General features: G+C 34.1%; 1 protein-coding gene across 4 annotated transcripts in view; it reads right to left on the bottom strand.

Annotated features, from left to right (window-relative positions):
* The window catches only part of CPNE8 (copine 8), a 180,472-nt gene that overhangs the window by 95,039 nt on the left and 65,164 nt on the right, over nucleotides 1–20,269 (bottom strand). For 2 of the 4 annotated variants that reach the window (XM_074325838.1, XM_019736511.2), the window contains one exon: nucleotides 604–667. The exons of the other annotated variants lie outside the window; for them this stretch is intronic. In XM_074325838.1, coding sequence (XP_074181939.1) covers nucleotides 604–667 — 64 coding nt within the window. The remainder of the gene's footprint in view (nucleotides 1–603; nucleotides 668–20,269) is intronic. 4 annotated transcript variants of the gene reach the window in all.

The following is a 20,269-nucleotide window of genomic DNA, read 5'->3' as shown; positions in this document are numbered from 1 at the left end:
AAAACTTGTTTCTGTTCTGAAATTTCTTCTAGAGAGCAGCACTCAGTTTTGAGCTAAAAATGCCATTTCATAGCTTGTGCAGGAAACCACCTATGACAAAATCTTGTTTCCTCTATCTCTTTACTCCCCATTAGGTTAACTGTGCATGTCAAGATCTTCTATTTTCTCTGAGTCTTTATAACTAACAGATGAATTAATTTATCCTTGCATGTTTTTCTTACAATATTACTGTGTTTCTCTGAAAATAAGACCTAGCCGGACCATCAGCTCTAATGCGTCTTTTGGAGCAAAAATTAATATAAGACCCAGTATTATATTATATTACATTACATTATACTGGGTCTTATATTAAAATAAGACCGGGTCTTATATTAATTTTTGCTCCAAAAGACGCATTAGAGCTGATTGGCTAGGTCTTATTTTTGGGGAAACACGGTATGTATCTCAAGTGATATTTTATGGATTATAGAATTATATAAAGCATAGTTTTAATTATATTTTGCTAAAATTACTCAAGAATTAATTACTTAAGCATAGTTTTAGAAATATCATTTTTAAAAAGGTGTTAGAAATAGTATTTAAACCAAAGAAATATTTACTTACCCTACAACAGTTTAATTCCTCTGCTGTAAGTATGATTGTTCCACATTTCTTCCCCGGAATTCCTCTAAAACAACAAAAAATATATTTATATGCATTAATATCTTATATTTATAATATTACATATATATTTTTTATATAACCAAATAAAGAGAATACTACCAATAGGTAGACAATTTTCTAACAAAATATACTTCCAGTTCCAACCTTAAGTTTTTCATATAGGTCCACATTTCCTGATGAAGTTAAACTTTGATCACTTTCAACATGTTAGTCTGTGGCCCAAGAATAGCTTCATATTGTCTACCATATGTAATTAATATAATATCTATAGTATAATAATATTTTCTCCTATGGTTTTTAAGGTTTTAATTATGTGATTACAAGCTATCCTATTCTTGATTTTCAATATTTCTTTTTCCTTTCATCAACATGCTTACTTCTTTGCACTTAATTCTTTGTGTCTGCCCCCATGGCCTGACATAGCACAGCGTGGTAACTCTTCCCTATTCTGCCTCAAACACTTCATACCCCCAGATGAAGTTCCACATGTTTCAGGAAACATCCCAGTCAGTCAACCTCACACAAAGCTCAGCCTTCTCTGTAGTCCTATTGCACTTACAGGTTTAACATTTAATTATTCTAAAATTGTTAAAATTACATAGTTTCATCCTTTCTTTTTTCAAGTTGATTATAAGCTATATAAGAGCAAAGTTCATGACACAAACCTCTTGTAAACCAATAGAATTACATACTTATGCATAGCAGGTGGTCAATATATAAGAAAAATATATAATAAATAAGCAAAATTAAGCAAATTGAAACTCTCATTCAATTTTCTTTCTACACATCTCTGGTACATATGTGCTCACATAGCTTCTAGCTGACATCAAGAGCAAAGTTCTCTAGGAAAATGCAAGATGTGTACATGGGGTCCCTGCTTTACGTTAGGGAATATAGAGACAAGTCCATAGGAATCCTCCAAAGAGTAATCCTAATGCTCTAAAGAAATACTTCACACTTCTTTTAGCCGTATGACAAATCAGAGTTCAACTCTTCTGTTTGTCCTGGGAACTACAAGTTGTGGAATTAGAGCCCAACGAGTGCTTTTGTCCTCAAGAATATAATTCATCCCCAATAATTTATGCCAGCATGTATGCAACCAATACATAACCCCCTGTTCTCCATATATAGAGGAAGTGGAGTCTCAGTATTTTGATTGGTAACAAGGTAAAGAATGAAAAGTTAAAATATTCTGAGTTATAAACACATCAATGTAAATTATACTCAGTCTAAAACTTGTTTCTGTTCTGAAATTTCTTCTAGAGAGCAGCACTCAGTTTTGAGCTAAAAATGCCATTTCATAGCTTGTGCAGGAAACCACCTATGACAAAATCTTGTTTCCTCTATCTCTTTACTCCCCATTAGGTTAACTGTGCATGTCAAGATCTTCTATTTTCTCTGAGTCTTTATAACTAACAGATGAATTAATTTATCCTTGCATGTTTTTCTTACAATATTACTGTGTTTCTCTGAAAATAAGACCTAGCCGGACCATCAGCTCTAATGCGTCTTTTGGAGCAAAAATTAATATAAGACCCAGTATTATATTATATTACATTACATTATACTGGGTCTTATATTAAAATAAGACCGGGTCTTATATTAATTTTTGCTCCAAAAGACGCATTAGAGCTGATGATCCAGCTAGGTCTTATTTTCAGGGAAGCATGGTATATCATTTTTCAGTTAGTTTTTCTAATGCAGCTGTACCTTTTTTTTCTTCTATTTGTGAATCACAAGATTTATATTTTCAGCATTATGGCAAACTAAACACTCTAACTGAACATATACCTGAAAATAGTTTGAAATACTGAATAAAATTTGCAAAAAGTCTTTGTAAGTGCTCTGATAACCTGGTAAGACAGTAAGAACCAGTCAGAAGTTGAAGATGGAAAGCGAAAAAGACAAGCTCCAGAGGTGAACCCTGGAGAGTTTGATATTACGCTTCTTTTTCAGGGCTGCTTAGGGCATAAAGATGAGAGACAAGAAAATGAGGGGGGAGACTCACAAGGTGGGGAATTCAATAAATGACCAACCCACAGCATAAAGCTTAGATCACAATGACTATATTGCCTGAATTCGATATAAACATTCCCTTTTGAGAGGCTTACAAAATAAATCCCAACCTTAAAATTTGGTGATGAATAAAAGAGAAAAAAAATGTCTCCTCATAATTCAAACCTTAACTAGGCTTGCTGCCTTAATTTCTACTACTTGGGTAGTTAAAGGGTATAGAAGATGAGAAGCACTAAGTCAGTGACAGAAATAAATCCAGAGGAATAATTATGGAAAGTACATGTTAATGAACTAAATGCTCCAGGTTAAACACAAACATTGTCATTCTGTATAAAACAATAAATTTAATCCATTAGCTATTTACAATAGACATCAAAATTTAAGGATTTAGAAAATTCAAAAGAATGGAAAAATATATTAATGGGGAAAACAAACCCTAATAAAAACCTGCATAAATAGCAAACATGTAGATTTTGAATTTAAAAAACGATTGCTAGAAATAGTTATTGTGTAATGACAAAAGGATCGATTAATTAGGAAGATATATTCTCAATATTGCATGCATCTAACATTATAGCTCCAAAATATATAAAGCAAGAATTGACCATATTACAAAATGATAAATACACCATTAAGTTGAGCAATTTTAACCTGGTAAACACTACCTTGGCCAATGATCAAGGTGAACATCACCAGTGATAAGTCATGCTAACGTCTTGTACCCCTGATATGACATAATAAGAAAAAACTTCACCTTTGCCTCCAAACCCATAATTCCAGTCTAACCATGAGATAAATATCTGACAATCCCAAATTGAGGGACATGCTACAAAACATCTGAGTAGTATTCCTCAAAATTGTCAAGGTCATCCAAAACATAAAGAGACTAAGAAATTGTTAACAGAACAGAAAATAATATTGGGAGACAGGATGACTAAATGCAATGTGGTATCTTGAATTGAATTCTGAAACAGAAAAAGGACATTAGTGGAAATACAAGTGAAATTCAAATAAAGTCTGGAGTTTAGTTAGTTGTAATGTATCAGTGTTGGATTCCTAGTTGTGACAAATGTGCCATGTAATGTAAGATGTTAATGTTAGGGGAAACTGGGTGAGAGATATACAGGGACTCTTTGTACTGTATTTGCAACTTTTCTGTAAATCTAAAGCTATTCTACTCTAAAAGGTTTATTTAAAAACAATATAAGGCAAGAAAAGAAAGAGACAGGCTGAAGAAGTATTTCAGATTAAAAGAGACTAAAATCAGGACAACTAAATTCAATGTATGATTCTTCATTAAAATTTTGACGGGGAAACATAGCGATAAAGGACATTATAGGAACCATTGTTGAAATTTGAATATGGAGTGAGGATTAGGTAACATCACTGTATCATTGTGAATTTCCTAATTTTGATCATCATATTGTGGTTATGTAAGAAAACATCCTTATTAAGAAATACACACTCAGATATTTAAGGAAACGGGCACACAATGTCTCCAACAATGTCTCCATCTTATTCTCAGGTGGTTCGGAAAAAAATGGAAAACAAAACTAGAATATAAGGGAGGTGTCTGAGAGGGAAAGAGGTGGAGGGAGAAAATGATAAAGCACATCGGAAAAAGTTAACATCTATTTAAGTAAACATCCTGGGTAAAGGGCATACAGGGGTTTCTGTTACTACTACTGCAGTAAATTTTCCTTACAATTGAAACTACATCAAAACAGAAAGTTACCTGTCTGAAAAATTTTTTTTTAAAGTTTCCTGTTCTTGTATTCTTCTATAATGTTTTGTGACATATAGAAAGAACAATAGAACTTAAGCCCAAAACAGCTGAAGATATGTCTGAAGAGAATTATTAAAGAAGAGTAATCCTTTCCAAAATTGAGCACATGAGGGATAAAAGGTCTTTGGAGAGACTGCATGGCTGGTTTATGTTTGATTTGGGTTGTTTTCCTTTTTGTTGATTGTTGCAGTATTTTTGGTTTTTTTTTAAAGTTCAGGTCATGTAACTTTTTTTTTTTTTTTAAATTATTGGGGAAGGGGAACGGGACTTTAGTGGGGAACAGTGTGTACTTCCAGGATTTTTTCCAAGTCAAGTTGTTGTCCTTTCAATCTTAGTTGTGGAGGGCGCAGCTCAGCTCCAGGTCCAGTTGCTCAGCTCAGGGTGCCGCGTTCAATCTTAGTTGCAGGGGGCAGAGCCCACCATCCCTTGCAGGAGTCGAGGAATCGAACTGGCAACTTTGTGGTTGAGAGCCCGTGCTCCAACCAACTGAGCCATCCGGGAGCTCAGCAGCAGCTCAGCTCAAGGTGCCTTGTTCAATCTTAGTTGCAGAGGGCGGAGCCCACCATCCCTTGCGGGACTTGAGAAGTTGAACCGGCAACCTTGTGGTTGAGAGCCCACTGGCCCGTGTAGGAATCGAACCGGCAGCCTTTGGAGTTAGGAGCACGGAGCTCCAACCGCCTGAGCCCCTGCGCTGGCCCCAAGTTTTTTTTGTTTTTTTTTTGTTTTTTTACCTAACTGAAATATTTTTCCGTATCTCATACTACTTCTGCATTACCTCTATAATTGCCTTAGTTCATCCCTTACACTTTTGGTTACATTACTGCAGTTTTCTTGTTTCTAACTGGTCTCAGGCTGGTACTTTTTAACTTATCCTCTCCACTGATACCAGACTGATCTGATCATGAATTCTAATCACAAAGCCTTTCATCTTCCAGGGACCCTATATAGATCCTACAATAATTTCAAACTTATTAATTGGGACTTAATAATCTTCATAAAATTCAGCCACCGTTAAGTCTAGTTTCATCTTTTCTACCACTTTTCAATAGTAACACTCTTTTAGTTTCCTGAATCCATAGCAATGTTTCATTTCTCCCTGACTTCACCTGGAATATTCACCCTACCAACCACTCAAGAAATCTTTTTCATCTCAGTGATTTCTCCTCATTCTTCAAATTTGCTTTAACTTATGGAACATTTACTAAAATGTGACCACATACTAGGTCACAGACTATTTACTAAATTAGGTCACATTTACTGGCCAAAATTTTTTGAGTTAGAGATTAATGACAAAAGGCAATTTTTAAAACATTTTTGAAAACTCATTATTAAAAGAAGAAATAATAGAAGACAGCATACTTAGAATTGCATAATAAAAATAACACCTGAGAGATTCTACTAGCCTAGCATTTTTGTACGCAAAAATACATAAACTAAATGGTATTAAACAAATGACCAGCAGTCTGTTAACAAAAAATAATATAAGACAATAATAGTAGGGAACTTTAATACTCCACTTTCAATAATGGATAGAACAACTAGACAGAATATCAATAAGGAAACAGAGGTCTTGAACAATACTGTAGACTAACTGGATTTAATAGACATATCTAGCACACCCATGCAACAACAGAATATACATTCTTCTCAAGGGCACGTGGAACAATCTCCAGGAGAGACAACATGTTAGTCCATAAAACAAGCCTAAACAAACTTAAGAAGCTGGAAATTATACTTTGTATAATTGTACAAAGTATAATTTCCAGTCACACTGAAATGAAATTAGAGATTAACAGTGAATGAAAATTAGAAAATGCATAAATATGTAGATATTAAAGAATACTCTCTTACATAAGCAATAGGTTAAAGAAAAAGTCACAAGGGAAATTAGAAAATACCTTGAAACGAATGAAAATGAAAACACAAAATACCAAAACATGAGATGCAATGAAAGCAGTGAAAGCCAAGAGGGGGAGTTTATAGTTGTAAATGCATATATTTAAAAAGAAAAGAACTACAAATCAACAACCTAGCGTCATACCTAAAAGAACGACAACAACAACAACAAAGAACAAACTAATGCAAAGCTAGCACAAAAAAATGAAATAATACAGAGCAGAGATAAAGGGAATAGAAAATAAAAAACAATACAAAAAAGTCAATATAACTGAGTTGGTGTTCTAAAAAGATCAACAAAATTGACAAATCCTTAGGTAGATTAAGGAAAAAAAAGAGAACACTCAAATAAATAAAAGCAGAAATGAAAGGGTATATTACAATCAATGCCACAAATATAAAAAAAGATTATAAGAGAAAATTATGAATAAATGTAGGCTAACAAACTGGATAACCTAGAAGAAATGGATAAGTTCCTAGAAACACACAACCTACCAAGACTGAATCAAGAAGAAATAAAAAATCTAAACAGACTGATAGTAGATTAAATCAGTAATCAAACACCTCTCAAAAAAGAAAAGCCCAGGACCAAATGTTTTTACTGTAAAATTCTCCCAAACATTTAAATAAGAATTAACATAAATTTTTCTAAAACTCTTCCAATAATTGAAAAGTGGGGGGGCACATTTCCATGTTTATTCTATGAAGCCAGCATTACCTTGATACCAAAATCAGACAAGGACACCAAAAGGAAAAAACAAACAAACCAACTAAAACAACTATAGACCAATATCTATGATGAATATTGATGCAAAAGTCCTCAATAAAATACTAGTAAACTGAAATCAACAACACATGAAAGGATTATACACATGACCAAGTGGATTTACTCCTGAAATGCAAGCATAGCTCAGTATATTAAAATCAATTTAATACACATTAATAAAGTGAATAACAAAAACCATGTAATCATCTCAATTGGTGCAGAAAAAGTATTTGACAAGATTCAATATCCTTTCATGATAAAAACACTCAACAAACTAAGAATAGAAGAAAACTACCTCAACATTATAATAGCCATATATGAAAAGCCCACAGCCAACCTCATACTCAATGATGAAAGAATGAAAGCATTTCCCCTAAGGTCATGAACAAGGCAAGATATCCACCCTTGCTACTTCTATTCAATACATATGGGAAATTCAGCCAGAGTAATTAGGTAAGAAAAAAATAAATGAAAGACATCTAAATTGAAAAAAAGGTGTAAAATTGTTGATATAATCTTATATGTAGAAAGCCCTAAAGATACCACATTTTAAAAAAATGTTAGAACTAATAAATTCAGCAAAGTTACAAGACACAAAATCAACATAATAAAATCAGTTGTGTTTCCATATATTAATAATGAACAATCCAAAACAGAAATTAAGAAAATAATTCTATTTACAATAGTGTAAAAATAATAAAATACTTAAGAATAAATTTAATCAAGGAGATGAAAGACATTTACACTAAAAACTATAAAGCACTACTAAAAAAAATTAAAGACACACATATATGGAAAGACACCCTGTGTTCAAGGATTGAAAGACTTCATATTGTTAGGATGTCCATACTATCCAAGGCAATCTACAGATTCAACATAATCCCTATCAAAATCCCAGTGGCTTTTTTTTTTTTTTTTGCAGAAATATATGGAAAAAGTAATCATAAAATTCATATAAAATCTCAAGGGACCTGAAATTGGCAAAACAATTTTGAAAAAGAACAAAGTTGGAGAACTCACACATTCTGATTTCAAAACATTACAAAGGAGCTACATTAATTGAAATGGTGAGGTACTGACATAAAGACAATCAAATAAACCTATGAAATAGAACAGAGTACCATGAATAAGCCCTCATATACATGGTCAGATGATCTTCAAGAATACCAATTATTCAATGAGGAAAGTACAGTCTCTTCAATAAATGGTGTGAAGAAAAGTGTCCATCCACATAAAAAAGAATGAAGTTGGATCTTTATGTTACACCATACATAAAAATCAATGCAAAGTGGATTAAAGACTTAAATGTAAAACTTGAAACTATAAAACTTATAGAAGGAAATATAGCAGGAAAGATTCATGATATTGGTCTTGACTGGTTTCTTGAATATGACACCAAAATCACAACAAAAATGGGACATCACACTTGAAAACTTTTGTACCTCATAGAACATAATAAACAGAGTGCAAAAACAACCTATAGAATGGGAGGATGTATTTGCAAAACATCTATCTGATAAAGGGTTACTATCCAAAATATCTGATAAAAGTTAACATATGTAAAGAACCCCTACAACTCAATGGGAAAACAATCATATAGCTTGATTTAAAAGTGGACAAAGGACTTGATTAGACATTTCTCCAAAGATAATATAAAAATGCCCAAAAAGTATATAAAAAGATGCTCAACATTATTACTAATCATCAGAGAAATGCAAATCAAAACCACAGTGAGATATCACCTCAAACCTGTAGGATAGCCACTATCAAGAAAACAGAAACTAACAAGTATTGGTGTAAATGTGGAGAAACTGCAGCCTCTGTGTATTGTTGGTGGGATTATAAAATGGTACAGCCACTATGAAAAACAGTATGGAGGCTCGCTCAAAATATTAAAAGTAGAACTACTTTTAAAGAGCTACTTTTAACTATTACTATGATCCAGCAATCCTGCTTATGGTTATATATCCAAAAGAAATATAAACAAAGTATCAAAGAGGTATCTGTATACCCACGTTCATAGTAGCACTATTCTCAAAAGTCAAGAGGCAGAAGCAATCCAAATGTCCTTCAATAGATGAAGGAAGAAACAAAATATGATGTACACATACAATATTATTCATTCCTAAACAGGAAGGAAATCCTGTCATTGGCTACAACATGAATGATCCCTGAGGACATTTTGCTAAGTGAAATAAGCCAATCACAAAAAGACAAATACTATATAATTCCACTTATATGCGATATCTAAACTAGTCTAATTCATAGAAACAGAAAGTAGAATGGTGATTACCAGTGGCTGGGAGTAGGAAAAAAATAGAAGTTGTTGTTTAATGGGTACAGAGTTTTAGTTTTGCAAGATGAAAAAATTCTAGAGATCTGTTTCACAACAATGTGAATATACGTAACACTACGGAACTGTACACTTACAATGCTGAAGACAGTAAATAAACAAATCAATCAATCAAACAATCAATAATATAACAACGACCAATTAAGGTCATCTTTAGAAGAAAATGTCACTTCAGAATAATGAAGAATTTCTTTAACAATTGATTAAAAAAAAGTACAAATGAAAAAGGAAATGATTGAAAGTTTGACATTAAATTTGAGAATTTCTGTTCACCAAAACAGACCACAAAGAAAATTTCAAGTTGATATACCTTTTTGTGGTTTTACCGTAGTTTATTCATTTTTCATCGCTGTGTAGTAATTCATTTTAAGAATTACAAACAGATTTGCTTAATATTAAGTTAGTAGACATTTTTGTAGCTTTTAGTTTTTTCTATGTAAGCAATCATGCAATAAAAATTATTATATATCTCCTTATTATATGTGTAGGAATGAACTTCCAGGATCATAGAGTATATGGGGTATGGAAGGAAGACAGAACGTTAAATAATGAATATAGCAATTAATAATACTTATGGTACTCTTTTCTCTGAGAGTAAAAGGTAAGGTTGTAAAAGGCTGGGAGAATAGGAAAAGGTGTGTGATGGGGGGCTTGAAGAAAGTTACAATTGTCCCCTACCATCTCATCTGCAGTTTTGCTTTCCATGGTTTCAGTTACCTGAGGTCAACCATGGTCCAAAAATATTAAATGGAAAATTCCAGAAATAAACGATTCATAAGTGTTAAATTGCATGCTGTTGGAGTAGTGTAACAAAATCTCCCATGTCCTGCTTCATCCTTCATAGTATGTGAATCACTTCTTTGTCCAGTGTATCCACACTGGACAGCAACATCCACACTGGTAGCATAAGCTACCCACCTGTTAGTCACTTAGTAGCCATCAGAGTTACCACATAAATAGCCCAAATAATTGAAAACTGTAACACTAACATTCGAGGGGAAAGAAACTTAGTACATTACTTTTTTTTTGGACATCTAATTATCTGAAGAAATTATGTCATTTCCAAAGGCAAAAACAAAAGATCCATTAGTTTTTCAAAACTAATGATTCATTTAATTTAAATCTGATACATTTTTCGAGGCAGAATGTTTCATGTCTAAAATATTAACCAAATGTCATTTGTAAGATTTTACCAAATCAGTTATTACAAAAGGAAACACTACATTCACTGGGGATATACGTCATATGCCAGAAAACTGCAACTTTTGTTTAAAATTTGAAACATTGGGCTCATGAAGAATCTGTTACCCTGTAATTTTTAACATTGTAATTAAATTAAATGTGTTATAGTTAGAATGTAAATGTTGACATTTAAAGGAAACCAAGATGGTTATTATCAGGGTACAGAAGCATAATGAGTAGAATGATTTGATATATAGTTTTTCAGTTAACAAACACAAAGTAAACTGGTCATAATCTCTGGAAATTGAGATTTTCTTAAGAAGTAATTTTTGACAAGAATGATGTGATCCTAGCTCTTAAATACCAAATATGTGAAAAAAATTTTTTTGTCAAACAACTTTCTAGGAAATTACTTTGCTTGTGATAAATTAGATCTATTCATCTATCTACAGAAATATTAGGTAGCTAATACTACTAAAAATATACTTTGTATTTGCAATGTAGTAAAATGCATATGTAGTAGTGATACTATAGTCTTAAAATTCCCAAATCCTGGGAAACTGAAGCACAACGTTATAATATACATGAGAGTCATTTAGTGTCCTTGACAAAAGAGAAAAGCCATATAAATGTGACTGTTATTCTGGAAAATTCAGCTGAATAAACATTTATTGAATTCTTACTGTTTACAAAACATAACAACAGTTTCTATAATACAGAGGACATAATAGTTTATTTTTAAGTCTTTTCACAATTGTTATATGAAGAAAGGGACAGGGAAAGTATTCAGCCTCTTGATTGAATTTTACAACGTTGTTCAGGTGCTTTGCTCCAGCATGCTGTGGAACCCACATGTGTCAGGGCTCACAGAAGAATTAATAAAAAGAGAGTAGGAACATTTACTGTGTATTCCTTTGATTATTTTTTTTCCAGTGGACCTGCTTAAGAAAGGATAGAGAATTTAAAATAAATTTAAAAAATAATATAAAAGGAAGGGGGAAAGAACCTTCACTATAATGCTGAGAGAAGCTAACAATTCACTTAGCTAGAAAATGGCATATTTATATACTCAAAAAAATGAATACACTGACTAAAAATATATGTTGGAATTTAGCTGTATCTGGAAATGCCACTTGACTCAATTGCTCTTCATGTTTAGAATCTTTCATCAGAGTTAACTCAAACTGAGAAAAAGTTGAAATTCAATTGATCTATTTCCATGATTACTGAGAGGGTCCAACTAATACTGGTATCAAAGCAGAGAGATGCAAAGGTTGTTGAGGTTTTTTTCCCTTACTAGATTTTATTCTCAGAGAAGTCTGCTGCACCATGAATATTTTCCTGTACCTAAAATGACACCATAGCCCAACCAATGCTAAATAGCTGTAAATGCTTTCTTGAAAATAGATAGATGATGATAGAGATAGATAGACAGACAGACAGACAGACAGACAGACAGATAGATAGATAGATAGATAGATAGATGATAGATAGAGGAAGGAAGGAAGGAGGGAGGGAGGGAGGGTGGGAGGAAGGAGGGAAGGAAGAAAGGAAAGAAGGAAGAAAGCAAGATAGTAGGTAGGTAGGTAGGTACGTAGATAGGTAAGACAGACACAGACAGACAGACAGACAGACAGACAGACAGACAGATAGATGAAGGAGGGAGGGCAGGAAGGAGGGAAAGGGGAGAAAGAGAGAGAGAGAGAGATTTAATACACTTATTTACTTCTTCCCAAAGCTAGACATAAATTTATTTTTTAATTTCTGTCCAATTGTCTTTCTATTTAGGTTGTGCTGGCTCTGAGAAAATGTAATGCTACCCCTGGAAAAGAGTACTTTCATCTTAGCTGACCACAGCAAGAGTGGCTGCAGTTCCCTTGGAATAGAGACTGGGGGAACTAAAAAGCCACACTTCCCCTCTCTTCTAGGGTTATTGTTGTCTTCTCAGTAACCACAGGGAAGTCTCAGAGCACATTCTAGGGAGTAGCCCGTAGAAGCTGAGTCTTTCTTCATGACCCAGGATGGATGCAAGAAGCAGAAACTCCTGGAGAGATGAGCACTGTTTAGCTCAGGAAAAACTGGAACAGTGGACTATGCTTGCAGAAGAGCTGTGTGGGTAAGATAAGAAGAAACCTTGTTCTTGAACTGAACTAAGTCAGAACGGGTATCCCTTGAAAGCTCTTCTTACCATCCAGAGATGTTCTTGACTTTTAAGTAAATACTTTTGTATTACTAAAATGAAACAAAAGTTTTTAAATTTATTTCAAAACTGTATATAAATGTATTTATTTAATGAAAGCAATATAGTGTTATGGTTAAACATATGAATAGGGACAATAACAATACCTACCTACCTCACAATGGTGCTATGAGGGTTAAAGAAGTTATTATGTGTAAAACAGGTAGAATAGCAACAGATACATGGTAAGAACTCAATCAAGTCAGCTGCTTCCTTTCACTTGCGTTGATGACAAAGAACCAATTAAGTGTAACTACAGGAGCACACACAATCCCCAGATGTTTGTACTAAACATTTATTCCAGCAGTGGGCTGGAGATCAGACCAAGATGCGTATTGCAAGGTTGGCTCATAAAGGTCTCTCCTCACCTACTAGTTTGCTTAACTATAGAACTATAGTTATCGTTGCTTAATATAGAATATTCCTCACCTGCATTTTGAATCCCAGAATCAGCAAATTAAGCCATACACAAGAGAGGAGAGAAAGAAGAGCAACAAATTGTACTATAGAGAATGTTTTAGCTTTTCTGAAAGTTTTTATCCCAATGTGATTTCTAAACATTATCTGTGCAAAGGGCAACCCTTTAGGAACTTAGCTGATATAAGAACTAAGTGAAACTAAGAATTCAGTAAAGACAGGTACTAGAACCCATCCTCCAAAATAGCACAGATGTCTTTTCTTTCCATCAGGATTTTCTACCATTTTTTTCAATCCAACTCAATGAGATTAGGCAAATTCAAACAACAACAAAAAAAGTTTTGCAAATGTTTACACTCTGGGTGTACATCGGCATCTACAAAACAAGGACAGAATGACCCATCTCTTCCTAAAGCCTACTGTACAGCTGTGGCAAACCCAGAAACGGGTGATCTTCCCTTTGTCAGAATATGGGACATCCATCAGCCTAGTTACTTGTGCAAGAAATCTGAAAGTTATCCTTGAAATCTTCTTCATCCAAGACTATCAACCTATCACCAAGCCCTGTGAAATCAACCTTCAAACTATATTTTTAACCTGCTCATTTATTCTCATCTCCTTAGTCCAAACTACTTGCTTCTTGCAAACTAGATTATTTCAATAGTAATTAACTTAACTGATCTTTCTGTTAACCGCCCACAACCGTTCTCCACACAGAAGTGAATGAACTTCTTTGAACAAAAATCACGAATTTCCCCTTGCATTTATAATAAAATTCAAAATATTAAAAGTGGCTTTACAGGCTAGCCTAAGAATGTACTCTAATTTTCATAAAGTTTATACTAATATGTAATACTATTTATCTCTGTGATTATTCATTTAATGACTAGATGGTAAACTCCATGAAGACAGAAACAACTCTGTTTTCAAAATTGTATGCTTAGTGCCTAACAGTTTCTGGTCTACAATGTATTCACAATAAAGATTTGTTAAATAAATGAATTAATAAAAAGAATCCCTAAGACTTCTCCTATACTCAAGTTGTGTGTGACAGAAAAGGAAACAAATGCAGTCACTAAATATAGTCTATATAGTAAGCATCGATATAAAATGATTTTCCCTTCTGTTTTTTTTTTTCTTTTCTTAAACTGGAGTGGCTAAAGGAGTTCATTATATACAGCATCTTAAGAAGAGGGAAATATCACATCCAAGTCAGAAAAACAGACCAACTATTCTGGGGTTTGTCTCTGAGCATGACATTAAGAGCTATTGTGAGAAAAATGTGTTTGTCTTAGCCATCTCTCTCATGACTGGCCATATCCTTCATAGGCCTTTCTATCCAAAAGAGCCCATCTATATGCCTTTAGCTGTAACCACTGAAATTTCTGAGTAGAGCAGAGAAGTGTGGGAGCTTGAAGCTTATACAGTTTGCTTATTTAGGGTAAACAATTATATCCCTGCAGATCCTTCCAAAGTATAAGCTCAGATCCACAAATGAATATAAGAAAGTAGTCCCGTTGAATATTTATTAAATTTCCATTATATAGGAAATTAATAATCTTGGCCAAGTTACATAAGGAAATGTACTAAAATTCTCTCTACATTTAGCCTTTAAAGAATACACTATTTTTCATATAGGCTCTCCTACATGAAAGAGGTAGATAAATGCTTTACTCTAGGTCCACGAAGCTTCTAATATCTCTCTAAGACGCAATCAGTGCTTTAATTTTTAATGTGTTGGGTTGTATGAAGATTACTGATATATATATATATATATATATATATATATATATATATACACATCTATGTGATCTTTGCAAAGCAAAGAATATAAATAATTTTTAAATGATATTGAACTCTTGATTACATTTTGCAATTATTTGAACATGGGTCCAAAGCTTTAGAAATTCAGGGCATTCCCAACAAAATAATAGCAGTATCTTAGAAAACCCAAACTAATGAAAAGCAGAAATTTCAATAACTTCCCCAATGTGATTGTTCAGCTCTATACTGAGAATAGACAAGACAATTTTTAATATTTTATACTTGGTCAATACTTAACAATTTATATAAATGCAATCAAACTCAGTTCTAAATTGTCCTTTATCTAAGCTTGCTGAATTTCTAACTAACAACTTCTCTAAGGAAAATAAAGACACAGCAAGAGAAGACAGGAAGGAAGGAAGGGAGGGAAAGAGAGAAGGAGGAAGAGAGAGGATTATTAAGTGATTCAATTTAAGAGGTCTCTCCTAAAAGATATAGCATATATTAAATAACAAATATATTAAGATAACCACCATTGGATGTTGATTAAATTCTGGTATTTTCCATCACAAATGTATTATACAGGTATCCCCCATATAACATGGCACTTCTACAACACGGTTTCTCTCTAACTTGGTTCGCGGACTTGGGGGGGGAACCCTCATACAACACGGCATCCTAGAACACGGTTTCACTCTAACATGGTTTGAGAATTAGAGAAATCCCTGAACAACATGGAACGAAATAAGAGCTTTTGAGAGCAAAAGACATCTCATTTGAAATTTTTCATTCAAGCGTGGATGTCATATCAGATTTGATTGCAAAATTTTAAAATTTATTAGAATTTTAAATTCATTTTGTTCGTGGAGTATTAAGTTCAGATGATGAAGATACCTTGTCAAAAAGACAACGTCCTCGGTTAATGGTGCTTAGTAGAGATGACGAAGAAAACATTATTTAATACATATTGATATGTTATACTTTAGGTGAAAATTACTTTAATAAAGATATTTATCTTAATTATAAAAATATAATAGTATGTTGTTGTTGTTTTTATTTTTGGAACCTAACCCCTTTTTTTGTGCTAGTTCTTTGTTTCATACAACATGGATTCACATAACACGGCATTTTTAGGAACCTAACAGCCGTATTCTATGGGGGTTACCTGTATAAAGTATTGCTATTTCTTACAACAACCCTTTTAAAAGTGTATTATTCATGTTTCAGATGAGGAAACTGGAGTTCAGGAATTTAAAGCAATTTGGTAAAATTATACACCTCATTAATTACGAAACCTAGGTCTGACTGCCCCTAAAGGCCGTGTACTATTACCTCCTTTACAATGGTTATTTATTTATCTCTAGATAAAATCCTTCATATTGCAAACGTGGCCCACAGATATAAAAATATGATGTAGTTGTACAAATTTTGTAATACTACATAGAAAGTTAGTAGCAAAGATGAGACTAAAAACATCATCTACTGATTCCTCGTCCAATATCCTCGCCAATAAAATAAACCAGAGTATAACCTCAGTCTAATTTACAAGGAAGTTAATAAAGTTAAAAGGACTTTAAAGGTTAAATTTCCCCCCAAAGTTGACTGACTGTATTTTCACATGCAAAAGATGCAAAATAAAGACATGCAGTGCTTTGCTGTAAATTTGGATGTTTCTCACCTTCAAGGCTAACCATTCTCTTACCCTGTCTCCTCCTCTGCCTTCTCACTCTGCCACTTGATCTCTACAAGCACTCACAGCCACAACATAGCTTTCGGAATGAGGCCACATTTGAGTCAAATCTTTAAGTCCGCCTTTTAAGGCTCTGCTCCAAGTCTTCCTCAAGCCCTATTCCTCTGCTTCAGCCTTCTGCATTATTCTCAAGCTTCCTTTCTGTTTTGTTCCTTTCGCCACATTTCTCTTTTTGAACTTCAACACACATCCAGCTCTATCTTTGGATCCTGAGTCAGAGCTGGGATTCCAGACAATGGCGAGCTGGTCTTTCAATTTTCCTCTGAGTCTCTGTCCCCATATTCTTCAACACCTATCAGGATACTCACTAATCCAGGGGTGTCCAAACTTTTTTCAACGTTTTTTAACCAAGGGCCATATGCGGTAAAATACACAAACAGCTGGGCCACTCACTCGAGGTGAAGTACATATTGCCTCACCTGGTTTATTTAAGCAAACGAAATGTTTTTGGAATTTGCTGCGGGCCAATTAACAATGGATTGCGGACCGCAGTTGGCCCTCGGGCCGCAGTTTTGACACCCCTGCACTAATCCCTCTTGGATCCCTCCCTTTATCCTCTACCCACTACTGACTGCCTATTTCATATGCTGCCATAGCCAGCCTAGGAAGAACATGATCTTTTCCCTAAGCCAAAACAGCTGCTGGTTCAGTTATCTATAAATTCCAGCTCTTCCCCAGAGAAAGAATCTTCTTTCTAGTCACAACCTGATCACAACCAGTCCCTGCTTCCTTGTCCCATGCTTTTCTAGGGAACCGCTCATGCCTGGATGAGTAACAGGAATAAACCGTTCTATTACTGGATGCACATAATAAATGCTTTCTTCCCAGGGTAGAAAACGGCAATCTTTCTTAAACTTGGTACTGATTCTCGCATTTTGGAAGACTTTCTGAATCCATCACTGAGATCCCTAAAGATAGAAGTGTAATTCTGACAGCATCACGCAGAAAATTGGATACAATCTCACAGCATGAGAAGACACACTGCTGAGTGTGTATAATGCCAGATAATAATGGGACGATCTAAAGAGAGAAGCCAATGAGTCATAGGAAGACACAGTAAATGTTGCAGACAAATTAAGTAGCACAAGACTCATTTTTGGAGGGTTCAGGAAAAAAGACCAAAGTGTAGGATGGAATTAAAATATGAGAAATGTGTTTCCTTAAAACTTGAATCCAACAGAACAGATTTTTGGAAATTGCAAATATCTTGAGTTTCTATTAAAAAGTAAACTAAAATTCTTGAACATCAATTTAAAAAAATTCACCTAAGTTCCTACAAAATATTAACAAATAATTTTATATTTTCATAAAAAATTGAGAAAAATCTACTTTTAAAAGTGACAAAATAACTGAAACGCAGAAAATAAAAACATGAGTCTGAAATACAATTCTGATTATTTAATAGGGCATATGGCCATGTACCAGAAACCACTTTTCCTTTGTAATGAACATAATTAGTTCTCAAAATGTTGATTAATAATAAATAATTTAAAGCTCTAGTATGTCTGTTTTAAATCTCCAAATTTTATAGTTATCATCATTTAAGAAAGACTACCTCTGAGGAGATATTATAATTCAATTGCAATTAAGAAGCTAGAAGAAATTTTTCTGAATATTTAACAGAAAATAATTTAAATGAGGCCATTTAAAGGGAAGAAAACAAGGGAATATTATGAATAATTTAGAATATAAATGGGAAACTAATTGGGAAATGAATCTCTAATCTAAAACAAATTAGTAAATAAACACTCATTCACCCAGATAATGCTATTTAAGATAAATAACATTTGGGACACAGGAAGAGTTTCAAAATTCAAGATGAGTCAATTTTTTTAATTGAAGGTGGATTATCTGCCTCAGGAGATGTCCTGGGCTGCAGTTCCAAAGCCTAAACCCACTCACAAAGGGAAAATCCCCTGACTCCTGAACAAGATGTCAAAAGTAATAACTAAAGTCGGAAAGTACCTTTCTCTCTCCAGCCATGAGGAACAGACCACGAAAAACAGTAGGATGTTTAGTGACCACCCTACAATGTTATCTTTAACTATTAATAGATAGCTAAGCCCTGGCCAGGGTAGGTTCACAGGGAGGAGACGGGTGGAGGGTGGGGGAGAAGAGGAGGCACTTGAAAGGGTCTATGAGATACAGATGTAAGAGCTACATGTTATTACTTTAATGTGAACGTCATCATTTCTGCCATGCTTTCATAAATTCCTATCTATATCTATATCTATCTATCTATCCTGACAATTAAGTTTGAGAACTTGTTGCAATGATGTTACTAACCTTTTTTGACATCAGAGGGATTATTCATTATGAATTTGAACCAACTGGCAAGTTAACCAAGTTTACTATTTGGAAGTGCTGAAAAGGCTGCGTGAAAAAGGCAAAAATGACCTGAACTTTTAGCCAACAATTCATGGTTTTTATATCACAACAATGCACCAGCTCACACGGCACTGTCTGTGAGGGAGTTTTTAGCCAGTAAACAAATAGCTATATTGGAACACACTCCCTACTCACCTGATCTGGCCCCCAATGACTTCTTTCTTTACCCAAAGATAAAGGAAATATTGAAAGGAAGACATTTTGAAGACATTCAAGACATCAGGGTAATACAATGTCAGCTCTGATGGCCATTCCAGAAAAAGAGTTCCAAAATTGCTTTGAAGGGTGGACTAGGCACTGGCGTTGGTGCATAGCTTCCCAAGGGGAGTACTTCGAGGGTAACTGTAGTGATATTCAGCACTGAGGTACGTAGCACTTTTTCTAGGATGAGTTTACAAACTTAATTGTCCTCCAATTTCATATATATATATATGAATAACCTGGATTATTTATATATATAACCTGGAATCTTTACAAGGTGTGTTTGTCATAAAACTCCCTGTCAGAGAAGAATACACTTCCCTGACCTGTATTATCCTCAATGTTCATCCTGGCCCCATCTTTTCTTCCCAAACTATTCCGTTCCTCTATTGAAATATCTCATATCTTCCAACCTTCCCATCTCTCCCCACCATCTGTCCATTAGATTGATCTGAAAAATTGAGTACATGGAAAAGGATGTCACTGAGCAGGGGTTAGCAGGGATGCAGATGCAATCTGAAAGCAGCTGCTTTGAAGGGCTTCTTTGATATGGTGAGATAAAGCTTCCATGCAAAGAGCATTTCACTTTCTTCCTCAACCATCAACCATGTTTTTCCAAACACAAAGAATGAATGGTTTTGATTGCATTTCACTGAGTTGAGGTTCGGGGGTAAAATGACATTTGAACAGAAGCTGCATCTTTTCATAAAGCTCTTGAACTCCCAAGAGCCCAAGAGAGCATGCTCAGCCCAGTGGATTTGGTTTTTTAATCCACATGTGCCCCTTCCTCTAGATGAATTCCTCTCTCATAGGTAGAGTTTTTAATAAAAGTCATTATTTTCTTAAGC

The sequence above is a fragment of the Rhinolophus sinicus genome, linkage group LG02 (genome assembly GCF_036562045.2).
Source record: "Rhinolophus sinicus isolate RSC01 linkage group LG02, ASM3656204v1, whole genome shotgun sequence".
NCBI classification, from domain to species: domain Eukaryota; kingdom Metazoa; phylum Chordata; class Mammalia; order Chiroptera; family Rhinolophidae; genus Rhinolophus; species Rhinolophus sinicus.
Note: the sequence above shows the minus strand (reverse complement) of the source record. Positions and strands in the feature narration are given on the sequence as shown.